General features: G+C 40.3%; 1 protein-coding gene across 5 annotated transcripts in view; it reads right to left on the bottom strand.

Annotated features, from left to right (window-relative positions):
- Positions 1-17,328, bottom strand: part of LOC133988259 (plexin-B1-like) — a 63,063-nt gene that overhangs the window by 7,119 nt on the left and 38,616 nt on the right. For all 5 annotated transcript variants that reach the window (XM_062427842.1, XM_062427846.1, XM_062427843.1 and 2 more), the window contains 23 exons: positions 16,422-17,258; positions 14,856-14,954; positions 14,206-14,328; positions 11,543-11,636; positions 11,230-11,399; positions 10,181-10,332; positions 9,980-10,085; positions 8,892-9,028; positions 8,590-8,763; positions 5,948-6,182; positions 5,600-5,842; positions 5,260-5,436; positions 4,934-5,082; positions 4,678-4,778; positions 4,347-4,564; positions 4,013-4,191; positions 3,830-3,896; positions 3,301-3,447; positions 2,863-3,037; positions 2,465-2,568; positions 2,128-2,212; positions 1,550-1,722; positions 403-563 (listed from right to left, as the gene is read on the bottom strand). In XM_062427842.1, coding sequence (XP_062283826.1) covers positions 403-563; positions 1,550-1,722; positions 2,128-2,212; positions 2,465-2,568; positions 2,863-3,037; positions 3,301-3,447; positions 3,830-3,896; positions 4,013-4,191; positions 4,347-4,564; positions 4,678-4,778; positions 4,934-5,082; positions 5,260-5,436; positions 5,600-5,842; positions 5,948-6,182; positions 8,590-8,763; positions 8,892-9,028; positions 9,980-10,085; positions 10,181-10,332; positions 11,230-11,399; positions 11,543-11,636; positions 14,206-14,328; positions 14,856-14,954; positions 16,422-17,258 — 4,106 coding nt within the window. The remainder of the gene's footprint in view (positions 1-402; positions 564-1,549; positions 1,723-2,127; positions 2,213-2,464; positions 2,569-2,862; positions 3,038-3,300; positions 3,448-3,829; positions 3,897-4,012; positions 4,192-4,346; positions 4,565-4,677; positions 4,779-4,933; positions 5,083-5,259; positions 5,437-5,599; positions 5,843-5,947; positions 6,183-8,589; positions 8,764-8,891; positions 9,029-9,979; positions 10,086-10,180; positions 10,333-11,229; positions 11,400-11,542; positions 11,637-14,205; positions 14,329-14,855; positions 14,955-16,421; positions 17,259-17,328) is intronic.

Below are 17,328 nucleotides of genomic sequence, written 5' to 3'. Positions count from 1 at the left end.
GACATGCCTGGTTTAAGCCATGTAGCCCTGTAGTTAACCACAGTACTTAGTTCATTTTCATATTTCTAATCATCAAAAATATAACAAGACATCATATGATAACATGATACTTTATTTATGATATTAATGACACCAGTATCAAAGCCCTTGCATTTCAAATTCATCTTAAAATCGCCACCCAGTAAAACTATGTGATCAACTGTTGTCCATATGTTCTGTGTGGGTAGATTTTACTGACACGCGAGCTTCTTAAACCTTTGGATGAAATTCCCCTTGAAGCGTGTTTATAACATTTCTCACGTGGCGGCCCACCAGAAGTTGGCCCGTGACCCATCCTGTCTTCCAACCCCCGTCTCCAAAACATCAAAACCTTTTGTGAGTTGTTGCTGCCGGGCCAGATACCTGTTGGTTTTCCAGATGTGGATGGTCTCTGGGTCGTTGATGTTGTGCTGCAAAGCCTGCTCATCCAACAAGTCGAAAAAGTATTTGACGGCCAGAGGTACGGGACGACTGGTGCTGAGGATCGCGGTGAATAAATCGTCCACGAACTTCTGCAGAGTGCCCTGAGACAGCAGACGGAGTGAAACATGTAAATAAAGCATGAAAGAAAAGATAAGATGCTCTCATAAACAAAAGTTAACAAATGAATAGTCTATTCTGCCAATTGGACAGATAACTTGCAGTACTCTACACTTGTAAATAAACAAATTAATCATTTATTTATGCTGATGAAGTGTCAGTGAAGTTTAAGAGCCACAGTCATTATGGTTATGAGGAAGAACCTTGAGGGGAAATCTATTGCAAAATTACTTTCTGCCCCCTTAGAGCAAAAATGGAAGTAGTAGTAGTACTAGTCCTGTGAATGATTCCTACCCTGCTGAGGTAAAGTTTCTGGGTCCCTATATCCTTCTGTCTCGTACCTTTTGGCTAATTTAGTAGTTTTTTAAGTGTCAAAATTTCCATAAGTATGTTTAAATGTTTTCAGATTTAGTCAGGACATAACAGGCATTTAAAAGTCAAAAAGCAAATATGAGGTGTTATCAGTGCCTTGCCTAACCATCCAGATCACAGAAGCATTGTATGCCAAACCATACAGTTTGTTGTAAAACACATGAAGTGGCCATGGTGAGGTTTTTTATTTGCCGTGGCTCTCTTAAATCATCCACACTTCACTTCTCGAGCCGTTATGATCTAGTATGATCGCCGCCTTGCAGTGCTGGCTGTCAGTGAACTCTCCATCTCTGTAGTGTACTTATCACAGCCAGATTTTTGTTGTTAGCTTCCATTTGAGGAGCTGTTGTCCAGGTTATAAGAGGCAAATAAATGAATACAGGAGGCCCTGTGTCATGCCTAATATAACAACAGATGTGAGTGACAAAAATGGGAGTTTATTGACACCAGATTTAAGACATACATTTGTAAGGGGGACTGTATGTGTGAATATATGTTGTGTTAAATGTTCTTTATAGAAAAATAAGCTGGGGTAATGGGTAATGTAGAGTTTCTTTTAATAAAAATTTTAATGCATCATTTTGACCTGAACTTTTACCTTCATGGAGAGCAGTCGTGTGAGGTAGATCTCAGGGATGGCCTTAGCTCTTTCTCCGCCCCTCTCCCTCACACTGCCTCTCCTGTGCTTGGGCAGCTCAGACTCCTCGCTGGCTTTCACCAGATGCCACAGCCTCACTCCTCCTTCCTCCCCATCATCCAGCATTGGGGTCTCTGGTAGGAGGGGACAAACAGTCAAATTAGTATATTTCTGTAAGTTAACTCCTGTTCAGATGATGTCAGTGCTTTGAATCTTTGTGAAACTATGGTGGATTTTGTGACTGCAACCAAAAAATCTTAATGCTCAGCTGTACACTTATTCACCTCAATCAGTGTAACATGCTGTAATTATACACAGTCAAACAGTGACCCCTGCTGGTTATTTTGACTCTCTTCAACTGACAGCATTAAAACGGCTGCTTATTCACACTTCAAGACATGTGTAGAGTGTGTGTTTGTGTGTGTGTGTGTGTGTGTGTGTGTGTGTGTGTGTGTGTGTGTGTGTGTGTGTGTATGTGTGTGTGTGTGTGTGTGTGTGTGTGTGTGTGTGTGTGTAGTGTGTGTGTGCATGAGACTCACTCTCTCCAGGCATGTAATCATGGCTGTCATGGAGGTGATGTTTGGCGTTCCTGGGGACCAGAGCGACCGTTGCTCCATCAGGAACCTGCATTACACCATTGTATCACACAGTGGGAAATAATGGTCTTAACACACATGACTTTTATGAATGCGGGCTGATTGATTGAAATGATTGAAACAGCTGCTTTATTCTGCACATGGTAAATTGATGTGTGTGTGTGTGTGTGTGTGTGTGTGTGTGTGTGTGTGTGTGTGTGTGTGTGTGTGTGTGTGTGTGTGTGTGTGTGTGTGTGTGTGTGTGTGTGTGTATGTTAGTGTTTTTGTGACTTGCACTGACCTTGTAGTGTTGCAGTGTATTAAGGCGCTTCCATGAGCCTTGCACTACTGATGTCAGGTCCTCATCTGACAGGATGAGGTGACCTGCAACACCTGCACGCCACTCTGGAGGGACAATGTGTGTTTAAACCCATGCAACTGCACATTGTATAATACTTCAGGCCAAGTCTCAATGATAGATGAACAAAAGCATAAATGACACACATGTTGCTCACTGTTTTTAAAAGTTTTTGGACAACAGTGGTTGTCAATTCATCGATAATTCATGGAATCTATTGAACATAAGAAAAACGTCTCTATCCTTTAATATGATCAAATACTTCCTAGGAACAGCTACCCACAAATCACTGTATCAAGACACGTGGAGAAGAGTGATACGGTGAAATAAACCACACTTACCGAGGTGTAATGAGTCAATGTGTGGCCTCTGGGAAAATGACGTCCCTTTCCATGTTTGTTCAAGAAGTTTCTCCTTAACTTGGGTGATGGTGTCACAGTCCAGGACCTTAGCGGGCACCGTTTGGGTAGTGGTGCCTCCAGTGGTCGCAGCATTAGGCGTCACGACATTAAGGGTCTGGAGAGATGTAAAGGAGGGTTGGTTACAGCTAGAAACACTGTAAAACACACAACAGTACTTACTGTATGTGTGATTACAGTGTGTGAGTATGGCCTGAACAAGTTGGTTATATTCTTATATGTTTAGTTGTGTGCAGCTGCGAAAGAGAACGAAGACATAAAAGTCATATTTTTAAGTAATATACCCAATAATTTTCCATGATTGTGTGTTCATGACTTAGTATATGGTATATACTGTATCCTGTATGTGTGTGTTCTAACCAGGGTACGGTACTCCACGTCCTCTCGTAGCAGCCGGTTGTCATTCAGCGTGTACTTGGCTTTTCCTGTCACAGCGTCCACGGGTCCCTTGTCCACCTGGTGCTTTATTGCTCTGAACAGCATGTAGAAGGACTCCCCTGCTGATTCCTGGCAAAGCATAAAGATGGAAGGTCAATCCATTTAAGAGACACTCAATGGGTTTTCTTAGCCAAGTGGTCTCTATTACTTGGCTTCAGACCTTTAATCCGACAGGTTGAACTGACCTTACCTTCATCAAAGCTACTTAAAATTGCTGAATTGTGGGTTAGAATCAACATTTCGTAACATGTGCTCTGCCTTATGATTGTATCTAACTTTGAGGGAGAATGATTTTTTTTCCGCATCCACATTGGATTTAGATAAATTGATTGATGACTTCTCTTCATTAAAGGCCAAAGGTCATTTCAGTTTTATAGGATTACAAGAAACAGCAGAGCATCACAAGTTCATCTTTATGTTATTGACCTCTAGTCAAGTGTATACTACATACCCTCAGAAAGGTGAATAGACAAATAGACATCCAGTTCGTCAAGAGCTTCTCAACCACCGATTCAGTTCTGGAAAAAATGAAAGTACACATGTAAGCAATCCATAACAATCAGTGGATAAGGGAAACCCCTTACCCTCTAGCAAGGATAACTCCAAAAATGGACAAATTTGCTCCCTTCCTCACCTCCTGAGCATCAGTTTGGGGTTCTTGGCAACATACTGTTCCACCAGATCATTAAGCAGGGTCTTTAAGATGTCTGTGAAATACTCCAGTTTACCATGCAGGGCGACAGTTAACAGAGAGGCCACATAGGCGCGGTCCCTTGGGGAAAACGTCCGCTGGACCTCAAGAGTGTGAATAAACTGGAGGGACAACAGGGAGAAGAAGATCACCAAGTTATTCAGAAAAGTGGTGTTTTGGAAAATCTGCATTACAGTTTCTACAACCAAATAAATTTGAATTGATCTGTTGCAGTAACAAATGCACTAAAAATGTAATTTAATAACTGTTTGCTGACCTTGGTGAGAAAGAGTTTACTATTGAGCAGGTTAGACAGCTGAACCAGCCCTTGCTCCACGGTCTGCCTTCGACTTTCTGGGACATCCAGATCTCGTCTCAGTGGCGACTCCTGGTGGCCTGGGAAGAAAATGCGCTCTGCGTACGCCCGGTAATCCAGGAAGGGAATCCCTGAACCCACCAGGTCACTAGACATGTCCATCATCTCAGTCATCAAGTCTAAAGGAAGGAATGTAAATAAAAGCCTCAATTTGGGTATTCTCTTCATTTTAGGACAATGATTGAGCTGATGTTATTTTTAAAAGTTGGTAACAGAAGGTTTGGTTTGGTACCTGTGAACTCCTTCTTACAACGGTCTCGCACACTGGTTTCCAGGTTTTCTAGCTGTATTTGCACCTTCTTATAATCCCTCATGGCCTGTTTGCTCTTCCTCCTGATCAACAACAATGAATTGACAACATTTAGTTCAAGAAATAAAGTCTTACTACATAAATAAAGGAAGCAACCTACTGTACAATACAGCCTGCTGAGGACATTAAGGTTATCAGTGGAATTCAAGTGAAATAACTGAGTACTGTATGTGTTTACCTGTATATAAGGACTATGATGAGCACAATGAGAGCCACTATGGAGGCTCCCACACCAACTCCCACCTGGGCCTCCAAGGGGAATGTGGACTGGGCCTGGCTGTCATACTGCACTCTGCCCAAGGAGAAGTTCAGGTTCCCCATTTTCACCTAGAAAGCAAAAAAATACTTTTTACACAATAAAGGATGGACAGTATTTGAGTGGCCAGCAGCATAGAACACACTGTTGTTCCTTTACACAGATTTACTGCTATAGCCTTTACCCACTGAATCTACACTGAATGTGCACCAAATTAGAATTCCAAGTGCCCAATATCATTTACTCACTGTGAACTCAGGCAGACTGTCCAGGCCATCAAGTTTATTGCTGGCCATGACTGATGGTTGCTGGGATGGTGGCTCACAGTACAAGTGGTTGTGTGTAAGGGTCTTCACCGAACACACCCCTTCCCCTATCCGAGCCTCCACCTCGTGCTTGTAGATGGCCAGATCCAGGTTCTCTCCCTAGAAGTAAACGATGACATACAGCATGACCTTTCTAGTTCACTATGTATTACATGTTTAGGTGATAATTGCAGCACTTCTATTGAAACTGTGCTTATAAAGGGACCATTTTTTAAACACAGTCAGAAGTAGAAAGAAGGGGATGAAGGTTACTGGCACCCACCTCAACAGAGATGATGCTGCCGGGTTTGTGGTGGTACGGTTTGCTGGGGTCATTCTGGTTCAGCAAGTAGAGCTTCGGGTTAGGCTCATAGCTGAAGGGTTCATTGCCCAATGCGCTGAAGTCAAAATGGAGACTGTCCAGCAGGAAATGAACTTTGACCCTGGCTCTCCTGGCCTCTGGACCCACCGCCGGAGTCGGACATAAAATGAGGAAAGAGCTGTTCACTGTGCAGCGAGACTCATACTGGAGTAGAGGAAAGCAAACAGAGGATGACATGATAGGTTAGGTATACTCATGAAAGATAAGTTTATAAGATCATCACAGTAAGAAGTGATCACATATACATACCTGTTTGACATGACAGAGGGTACCCTCGGGGCATTCCGCCTCTGGGACGATTCTCCTCCATCTCTTCAGTGGACCCTTGTGATCCCGTCCTCGATTCAGGCTTCCTTCATTCCTCCTTCTGATGCTCCTTCTCTTCCTTGGAGGGAGAGTGTCTGGAGGACTGAGGGTGACCCTCATTTTGGGCTCTTGGACCACATCCAGGTTCTGACCAGAAACTCTGATGATTCTGCCTCCACTGCAGGGCAAAGTAGTGGAAAAGAAAAAGATCACTGTAGTTAATTTATCATATTTCATCTGAGGATAAAATAATCTGTTGTCTTAGAAAGGTATTAACCAAGCTTACTGCAAATTACTGTCTTTGGTATAAAATGTTATAACCACAATTATATGATTTAGTCGGAAATTTAAATGAGCTCAGCCGCAGTTCATCTTTTTTGAGTGCAGCTATTGTGCATCAGTAAATAATACTGATGTCAGGCTGTTTTAATGCATGTTGTGCACATCTGGAAATTAAGGGAGCACTAAAGTAAGTGTTCCTTGCTGCTGAACTGAGGAATACCAACTGCATTCATCCTTCAAGAAGAAATCAATATGTAATGAGATATTATAATAATAGCTTGATGTTGTCAGCTCAACAAAGTATCAGTGATTGAATAAGTTATGAAAATTGATGTGGTGAGATTTTTGGTAAACCTTTTAAATTGCTTTGATTATATCATTTCTGTAAAAGAAAAAAGGCTGACTTAATACATATTACTGGCTACCTTTGTCATACAGACATGGACTGGAGGTGTTGTGAGCCATTAAAGTCGAGATGAAATGAAAAATGCCTTTTTAACCCATTTAGATCACATCCCTGCTTACAATGTGTACCTATTTAACAATATTGGCCAAAAAAAACCATTGCTTTCTATTGTTATATCAAAATCCGATCATGTTTTTTTTCCTGTAAAACAAATGTGATGTGTGCTTGCGTAGATTTGAACCAAACATGTTCCATCTGCCTATTCTGTTTCACCTGGAAATACTTCACGATACAGATGTTAGATATGATCAAAATGCTGTTTAATCGACTTTAAAAATCAGGACAAAAAAGCAGGAGGTCACTGGTGAAGTCATATGAAAGCTGGTTGTTGCTGCTGCTCTTTTGTCTTAATTTGTAAAGTAACACCAGTAATATAACTTTGTTGTGCATCTTTTTATTTACATGTTTCTACATCTGTCTGTCCATCTCTACTCTGTTTCTCTCTGCTATAGTCTCTCTCCCTCTCTGTGTCAGTGTCATAGATTTTACACCGTAAGATTTAAGATGCAGCTTCCTAAGCCACAATGTTCAGTCAGCAGTAATAAATCAGGTGAAGTGGCTACTTGGAGTTCCATCTTTTTCCTCCCATAATAAACAGAAACCCCTGAAAATATACACTGAACGCAATTTTCAGTGGTGCAGCTCTTCTTTCATTTTACCAGCACAAAACCTTCAGTAAACAGAAATTGACTCAATAGCAACTACAAAAGGGATGACACAAAAGTTGATTAGGTTCGATTCTTTTTTCACTGTTAGACAATACTACTCTCATGCTCTTGTGTATTTAAGTGATATGCAAAATCAAACATATGTGTGGGATACCTGGATAATCTCATTGGGATACCTGGATAATCTCATTTTCAAGAAGTAAATAAGCAAAATCTAATCTAATCTTTCAAACAAATACATCAGGATCCTGAGTTGAATTCTAACCTTTGAGCCATTTAAACGCCTGAGCACAGTGGAGGCTTTTTGGTCATCTGTAACTAATCTAGACTAAAAAGAGTTCAGCTTCTTCTCTTTCAGGGTCAATGTGGGGTTTTTTTGTTTCCATGTGGTTTAGTTTGTTAGTTATATTTCTGCTTTTAATCCATTTTGAGAGAATATATTAGAGGATTATGGAAAAAATGTTTAAGTGGTGTAACCATAAAAACTAATTCAACTTGCTTAAAAATGCTAAATTCTCAATAAAACACCATATCAACTAGTTTGGCATGATCTTACATTATAACTTTTATATTAAATAAAGGTAATGAAATACAATTGTTCCAAATATTACATTTAATCTGTGGAATCATGTCAATCAGGAATCATTTACATTTTTTTAAATTAAGTAATTATTTGTATAAGTCCCTTTAAATACACTGTAGGTGGATAACATATTTAATATTTATCATTCTTTTGTGGTTACACCATTTGACATTTTCAGGAGCATTCAGTCTTACTTTTGGTAAAAAAGAATTGTGCAAATGATATAAAACCAACACAAATATTAAATGTACATTTTAACAAACCTGATGCTGCTTTTAAAACTATTTTAAAGATATTTTTGAATTGCTCATCTTGCCAACCCGTATTTGTCACAGACCCTTAAATACCCTCCTGATGAATATGAGATGAGACATCAACATCATTAAATTTACTTCTTATGGTACATTCCCTTTAATGTCTGTGATGTTAAATTGTAATGATTTGGTGTCTTCATTTTAACTCTCAACTTAATCCAGACCAAGCTTAACAGTGTCACCATAGCAATTTTGCTATGTGTAGTGCTTTTATGGTTTAAATATAGAATGCATGGAAAACTATGTATTGCTTTATTAACACTGACAAGCACCTGAGAAAGCTTTTGGATGGAGCGGCCATTGTGATGTTGGGATTGGGAGTGTAATGATACACCAAACCCTGCAGGTGGCGCTCGGCTCCACCAAACCGCACAGTGATGCCATGCTCCCCTGTTCTGTTACTGCCTCTGGTCAGACAGCTGATCTGATCCTCCAGGATGTTTAGCCTGAACAAAGAAAGACATTTTAACCCACTTTGTACACAAATAAGTGTGTGTAAAAATAAGTATCAAATTAAAAAAGTGTTTTTTTCAACTCTTAAGATTAAAACAGTTGATTAATTAGAAACACTTACACAATACATGGCACCCCTCCAATGAGGACGCTGACTTCATTCGGGTGTCCCGTCCTCAGTCTCCGGCCTCTGATGGTAAGAGACGAGCCCCCCGCCTTGGGCCCTCTTTGGGGGAAGATGCCGCTCAGTACGGGATCCTTATAATGAAGCGACAAGGAGAAAAAGAAAGATAAAGGATGAGATGCAAAGATGTGCGAGACAGAGAAAAAAAAAGTACAATCAATAATCCGATACTGAGCGGAAGATTTATCGAGAAGATAAAAGAGACACCGGGAGAGGGGGGGGGGGGCTGCATTCTGGGAATACTAGAGGGTTGCCTCACAGCCAACACAAAGTAACACTATTAATTTGCTTGTCAATTGCTCGGGCCAATTAATTAAGCCTGTTGTCGAACCTGCAATCCTTTTACTATGATGTAATGTACATAACGAGACGAGTCGCTACTTTATTGCATTGCAGGGGTTCACTTACATTACACAAGGCACAATTTCAAGTGAAGCCTGATTGAGAAAAGCCACGTGGGAGCTGTCGTCTCCTTAATTAATGTAAATGAACATGGACATTAAAGAGCAACATCTGTACATTCATGTCAATACAAATCTCTGCCTGTGCTTTATGTAGTTGTGTCACATCACAGACAGATCATAGTTGTATCACACTATTTAAATGAAGCATTTAAAGGAATAATTCACAGATTTTAAAAAATACAGTCTATTTAGGTTCACGCCCAAGAGCGAGAACTATGTTCTCACATATTTAAGTGAACCAAACTCAGGAGGAAACACGCCAGAATTAAAAATAACGACTGCCCGTGAACTGGGTGTGAAAATGCCCAAGAGACCTCTTTGTTTTTATAATGCTTGTTTAATCACGTCCACATAATTGTAAGATTCTGCAGGACAAAGTCAGAAGAAGCAGTTTGCATTGTTGTGGTTAAGTTTCTGTAGTAACCTGATTTAAGTTCAGGTATATGAGAAATGCGGTTTGTGAGGTAGGGGGTTATAGAAATACTCCACCGTATGTTAACCGTAATCTTGTGTAACCTGGTTTCCCGTGCATGCAAACACACAGACTGCTGCTGCATTTACCTGGAAGCTGAAGATCTGAGCTGACAGCCCGAGTCCTCCCCCTCTCACTTTGACTGAGGCCTGGCCGCTCTTCTCTCCTCCACTGCTCGAAGTCTCACACACTATCCTACGAGATACAGGCATACAACTGTTACCACTGCGAAAGATAAAAACATTTCATAAGTCATCAGTCATTCATGTTGCGGCGTAACGATAACTCGCCTCGACGAGACTTCGTATCTGCTGTGGATGACACTGCAGGGAACTCCAGCCACTGTGACCGAGGTCTGGATGTCTTCGGCTCTCTGGCCGAGGTTAGAGCCTGAAATAGTCACGACCGTCCCTCCCTCCACAGGACCGGACACGGGGTCCAACTGAAACATAAGACAAAGTATGTAAAGTATACCCAGTGTTCTTCTTGAATTATAAAAGATCACAATTCACACACAGACAGTCAGACAGCAGCAAACTGTACTGCCTCAGATAGCATGACAGCAGGGCATAAAAATAGATGGAAGTAGGAATGTGATGACAGTCAGCTCATAGTTTGTCAGCATTCCTGAAACTAAGTTTATTGCTTGATTCAAACATGGTATTTCAAGTTTGACTGAAACAATTCCCTCATTTATTTGCCACAACTCACAAAGTAAATGTGATGAATACTGCTGTTTCGTCACTTAAAAATGGCACAAAACAATATTAGGATCTGCAGGTGGGTTTAAGTTGATGATGCCATGACTCAGAAGGTCCTTGGTTCAGGTCTGGCCAGGAACCTTTGTTGCATCTCATTCCCCATCTCTCTCTTCCTACATTTCCTGTCATCTCTAGTGTGAAGTAGTAAGATGTAAATATATGCAAAAATACAGAAACAAGCATGCAAAGTGAGAAACAAATTAAACAAAGGCCCTCTCATGCTGTTTTGTCATGTTTTGGCTGGGGTGGTTCTCTCCTGTTGTATTTTCAATGAAAGTAGTAGAAGCAGAATGTTGGAGAGGAGATGGATGAGCCTGTTTTTCGCTCGCTGTGAGTTAAATTTTCATGTGGGCCAATAAAAACTGAACTGGATTGAACTGCAAAGTAAATTAAACAAAGAGAGTTCCATCAGCCCATTTGAGCTGCACACACTACAAGACACTGCACTAAAACCAACCCAGCAGTCATAACGAGATAAAAACTGCCAGACACGAGAATGAAAATCATTATGAAAAAATGAATTCCTCTACAACTTTTTTTCCTCCTCTCATGACAAAAAAAGGGGTTTAAAATCTTACAAAGTGAATGACAGGTGCAGGACAGGTGTGTTTGATCTCATCTCTGCAGGAGTCTTGGTAGATACAGCGAGAGCTCGAAACGCCGCCGCACCAAACGCAGCCGTACTTGGGGTCAGCAGTGCGACATCGACTGCAGTCCGACCGTCCCACCGAACAATTGAACAGAGTCACTGAAGAGAGGAAGAGAAAGGGAAGTCAGTGAGGAAGCAAACAAACATACAGTATTCAAAAGCACACATTGAATTCACTGCACATTCTGTATGTAAACAGTCTCATGCTCCCTCTCACACAAATACTACAACTTGGTCCCCACCGTACAAATCCTCAGCGCTGTCGATGAGAAAGTTGTTCTTCCTCCTCACGTTAATCATGGCTGCATATTCCTCCATCAAGGCAGAATAGGCATACTGAAGCACAAACAGCAATCATCGGTCAAAACAGCATAAGCAATGCACGTTATGAGATGTATGAGCTGATGTTATGCACAGGCGTGTGCAAAACCGTTACAGTGTGTGTCAAATTATCTGCAGAAGCATTGGTTATGAGAGCTAATGAAACACACTCATGCAAACACAAAAGTACGTAATCAAGAGATGGCAGTTTATTGATTCGCTGTTATAGCCTGCTTCTGGTTTATTGATGTAGTGTAGGGTTGTTTCTTTTTGTTTGATTTATGCAAATTTACAAGCATTATGAATGGTGCCTGATGGGTTCAGGTTTAGTTCAACTAAATGAGGCAATAAGAATCAGATAAATTCTCCTTTTTTTTAATACTGCAACTGCAGAATAGGGACTCAAATTATGTACAAAACTATTATTAAGCCTGTTCCAAAATCATTGAAGAATGACCCCAGAATACCCCTCAATTATACAAGCATTAGCTTCCTTAGTACAGTTTTAAAAATTGTATTCTAGTATACAGAATGACAGACACACACAGTATTTAGAAATGGGACAGTATTTTGCGGATGGGCCGAATGGATTTAGAAAGAAACAATTATACAATAATAATCATATCCACTCAGTATTATCTATTAGAACTAGGATTGTCAAATAAACAACCTACTTATGCATGTTTTGTTGACTTTTAAATGGCGTTTGATTGGTTTAAAAGAGATCTGCTTGCCTTTAAAATGATGGAAGTGGGGGTGGATGGTTGATTCTATAGATCAATCTAGACCTTGTATAGTTGCTCAGTTGCCTGTGTTGAGATCAATGACATGTCTACTGACTGCTTTGATTATATGTGAATGACTAAGCTCAACGGGTTAAGGAAGCTAATCTAGGCATATGCTTAGATGATATGCAATTGGGTAATCTTTTCTATGCGGATGATATACTATTGACATACTGGTTGAGTATGATGAACAGAATATGTTAAATGTGGTTAGTTTGTGGTGTTATAAGATTATCAGTTAATCAGAACAAAACATAAATAATGCATTTCAGAAAGAAGTACAAAAATAATTAGTTTTGGTTCAGTAGCTTTAATATATATTAGTGTATATGAATATTTGGATTTCTTTCTTGATGAATTTATGACTTATGAGATTGGAATTAGGTCCCTGCTGACTCTGTTGGGAGAGTTTTGGGATCAGTTATTAATAAGCTATAAGGGAGTATGTAATGATCTTGGCTATTTTATATATACTCAGTTTTACAGTGCATGTGTCTCCCCTATACTCAGTAATGTTGCAGGGGTGTGGGGTTTAAAAGAATCTAAAACTATAGACTAGGGGTCCATAGATTTGCTCCAATCCCAGCAGTTACGGGATACATGAGCTGGGTCTACCAGGGTCCATACAACAAAAATGTGAAATGTGAAATCCGATTATGGAACCATCTAATAAAAATGGCAGAGGACACAATCAATAAGTAAGCGTATGTGGAGCAAATCATACAGTTCTCCATGGACCAAAGAGCTTCACTCAATTTCCGAGGGGGTGGATATGCTTTATATATACAGGAATAATCTGTGACGTAATGATAATTTTATGAAGAAAAATGGCTTGATAATGTTACGTCGAAGCCAAAACTATGGACATATGTGCATATGAAACAGAATTTCGACTCTGAATTATATGTTACATCTTGTCTTCCCAGAAGCCAAAGATCTTTGGTTTCACAGTTGAGAGCTGGTGTTCTTCCTCTGACCACTGAGGTTGGTCGATTCAAAGATATTCCAGAGGAAAACAGTCTGCGTGAGTTGACAGAGATGGGTGAGGTGGAAAGTGAGTCCCATTTTCTTTTGCACTGTACAAATTATGATGACTTAAGAGACTTAGTGTTCCATGAAATCGCTCGACAAAATCTTAAAATATTTTGGTGTTCAGATGAGCAAAAACTGGAATGGCTGTTTAATTTTGATGTGTTTAAACTTTATCTAAAAAACCTTAAAAAAAGAAGGCAAGATGGCTTACATAGTTAGCTTCTGTCAGTAAATTAGTAGTTTTGTACTACTCAATGATCATCTGATGATCTGAAAGTGAAAGTGGCCTTAGTTGTGTCTTTATGTTCTTTCTCTATTGTTTGACAATGTATACGCTGTACTCTAATCCTGGCTTGTTTGAATTTGTGATGTCTTGTAAGCCCCATGCAGGCTGGGCATATTGTTGTATTCGTGACACAACAATAAAAATGTCATTAATTTATTTCATTCATATGTATAGTGAGCTACTGACAGATGGTACATTTGCTGGCAAAAGACCAAAAGGAAATAAAAGGATCCATCCGCAGAAACCTGATCCACAGGAAATTCAAGAGCCATGATGTTACAATCCTGAAAAAGTATTTAATTAAATCTATAGTTATGTAATTTAATATAAACAATTATGGTCTGGCCTATATGGAACCCAACCAATCTAATTATTCAGACACAGGCCCGTTCTTAAAGAACAGACACAAACACTACTTGAAGCACGTAGCATCAAAGAATCAGAACATTGAGCTCAATCACCATGTTAGGAAATGTCTGACCTGATGTGGTTGGCAGGTGATAAGGAAGACTGACTGCTGAGTGGCATCCAGCTCCACAGAGGCGTCCACCACCACTGACTGATTCTCGACGTCCAACACGCACTCGTACTCCAAATCCTCATCCTGAAAGACAAAACATACCACGCACTTTTAAGTTCATACATAATACAACATTTTGTATTTGACCCATGTCAGAATGTCTACAGTAGATGGTATAAACTGAGTTCCAACTATCATAGTACCGCACTATCGATGCAAAAGCTACAATTCATACTATTGATTTTTGAAATAATGGCTCATATAATAATGCCCATTTTGTTATGACAGTGAAAATCTATCCAAAACCACAGTATGCATTAGAAATCCCCATGGTATAAAGCGTTTAATATAAGCTTTTACCTCCTTGTAAAATAAGACAGAAAATGTATGCATGTCCCAGGACAGTTACTTTTCAGGATATGTAAGCAAAGCTGCCCTCATATGCCCTCAATGCTGGTAAACAAAGCTTCAGGACTTGCCTGTCCATGACATCCCAGCCCTAGACCTTATAATTCTGAAGCTATATAAGATGGATATGTTATATCAATAAGCTGTGTGACTACAATCTAAGAGTAGTACTACATTACTACTACTAGGGATGGTTACATTACCTGAAACAGGTTTAGGTGTTGTCCCACCAGAGTGATCTTCCTCTCCACATTGACGGGAAGGAGAGAGGAATCCTGAACTTTCTCCACACATGGACATTCCTAATGGCACATTAATAACCATTATAATATCCTATATATATATATATATACACATAATGGAAAAGAAAAATGCAGCCATACTTTTGGACTGTACAATTGGAATTTCCTGTAAACGGCCAACATTATGTGGACCCCTGCTCTGTGAATATGTCGTTTCATATTTATGGGCATTTCTGTGAGGTCGCTCCACACTTCCAAGACAAAGTGTGCTTGTCTGAGACGGACTTAGATGCTTCTAACATCTGTTGGAACAAGTGGCATTAGGTAGTTCTGTTACGCAATTAGGCCTGGCTCAAGTTCCAGTTCATACCAAAGATGTTTGTAGAGGTCGAGGTCAGGGCTCTGTGCAGGTCACTCAAGATCTTCCACATTGACCTCACAAACACACTTTGTATGGATGTTTCGCTCAAATGTTTCTATTTATTAGTGGAAATAAATAAGGGGATAAAACTAGAACTAATAACCTTAGCATGAGTAAATTATTAGCCTCAAATAATATTTGCTTGAAACCAAAACATTACACTTGGTACTATGCATCAGGTCAGACTGCATTCTCCTCCCATCCACCAAACCCAGATTTGCCTGTTAGATGGTCTGAGATGGTCTGAGATGGTCCACATACTGTTGGTCATTTACTGTATAAAACGAGCTCTGACATTAATATTTAATTTTATAAAAGAAAGGTGAATTTTCTTTGAAAAATAAATCAATCTATAACCGGAGACAGAAAGTCAAAAAACTAACACTACAAAGGAGCCGCAAACAAAATATGTAACTTCCAAAAAAGGACAAAAATATGCAATGGTTGACAGAAAAAACACATCAGAGCAAAATAAATTAGACATACAAGTAAAACAGAAGGAGGGAGTTGTATGATCAGAAACAGCAACTTTCCTGAGTTTGCAGGTAGACATTCATGGTCTGGATTAATACAGCATTTGCAGCTTGCATTGAATGAGGTGAACAGAAATGGCATGGAGAGTGCAAGCTAGTCAGTAAGACCTGTCAGGTTACTGCCTTGAGTTTGATCCTAGCATCTGGGATTACATTGATTCTGTGTCTATCATTTGCCTTTCTTGTTGACCGAGAACTACTCAATTTAAGAATAAAGGAAGTGTAGTGTTGAATATTCAACAGTGTCAGTGTCAATGGAACCACGTAGTTTTATATACTGACTGCAGATCAAGGCTTTAATGTTCCTATGCAGTATTTTAAGGGAATTGTTTAACGTCCCTGGGCAGGATTGTAGGTGTTAGCTGTTCCCCCCCCCTGCTTCCAGAGCTCATTTAATCACCTCCTGGCTGTAGCTTCATGTCAATGTCTAACTGTTCCTTTTAAAGTTAAAATTGGCCTGCAGGGAATTCATGTAAATCACTGAAATGCCTTTTAAAGTTGCTAAATCAATAGTTTCTCAGGTTACTGGGGCAACATTTCTACACCAGCTGCACACATGGCTTCTACACTCACCAGAAAGTAAGAGTCAGTCGAAGAATCTGATTGGTAGTTTGCCGAAGATTCAGAGTTGGGGTCAGTTACTGTATCAGGTGATTGTGTGTAGACGTGCAGTTTTTCGCTGGAAGTTGGCTCGAGTGTTTTTTCCTGGGGCAAGTCAACCTCACCCTCTGGTTTCTCCCACTCCTTCAACCACGGAGGTGAGTCATTCTCTTCAGATTTTGCCAGAGGAATGCCCTCCTTATCGTTACCATTAGAAAGGTCTGTTGAAATGGTGACTTCGCTGATGGTGGTGGAGGTTATATCAGAGGAAGAGACCAAGGCATCACCAGATGGCTCTAAAAGACTCAGGTCAGGGTCTACCTGGCCACTAGTGCTGCTGGGTAATGTAGTGTGGGGAATTTCGCCAGTGATATCTAAGCTTTCAGTCTCTATCATTAAATCAACACCAATTTTTTCTCCCTCTGAAAAACTTTTGGTAGTGCCAACATCTCCATCTGTCGCTCCCTCCACATCAGAGAGGGATCCGCCTGCTGTGCTCACATCTATGTGTATGGTGGTGGCCTGGGTGAAGATACTGATGAAAGGGGAAGTTGTAGCCAGGGTAAGGGGCGGTTTGGATTCAGCATTAGGCGTCGTGGGTGGTGTCAATGCAGTGGTAGTTGAAGGGACAACTGTTGTGGTAGTGGTAGATGCCTCTGTGGGTGGTGGCTGTGTTGTAATGGTTGTTGTTTGTGTTGTTGTCGTCATTGTTGTTGTTGTTGTTGTTGTTGTTGTAAAAGTCAGGATGGTAGGGGGTAAAGGGGTCATTTTTCTGGTGGGTGGTGGGATGGTGGGTGTTGGAGGTTTGAACTTGATGATGGAGTAGCACAAGTGAGCAAATGAAGAAAGGAGAAGACAAGAAAAAAGGCGAGGGGAAGAC

The sequence above is a fragment of the Scomber scombrus genome, chromosome 10 (assembly GCF_963691925.1).
Source record: "Scomber scombrus chromosome 10, fScoSco1.1, whole genome shotgun sequence".
In the NCBI taxonomy this organism is placed as follows: Eukaryota; Metazoa; Chordata; class Actinopteri; order Scombriformes; family Scombridae; genus Scomber; species Scomber scombrus.
This window is presented reverse-complemented; position numbering and strand designations above follow the sequence as displayed.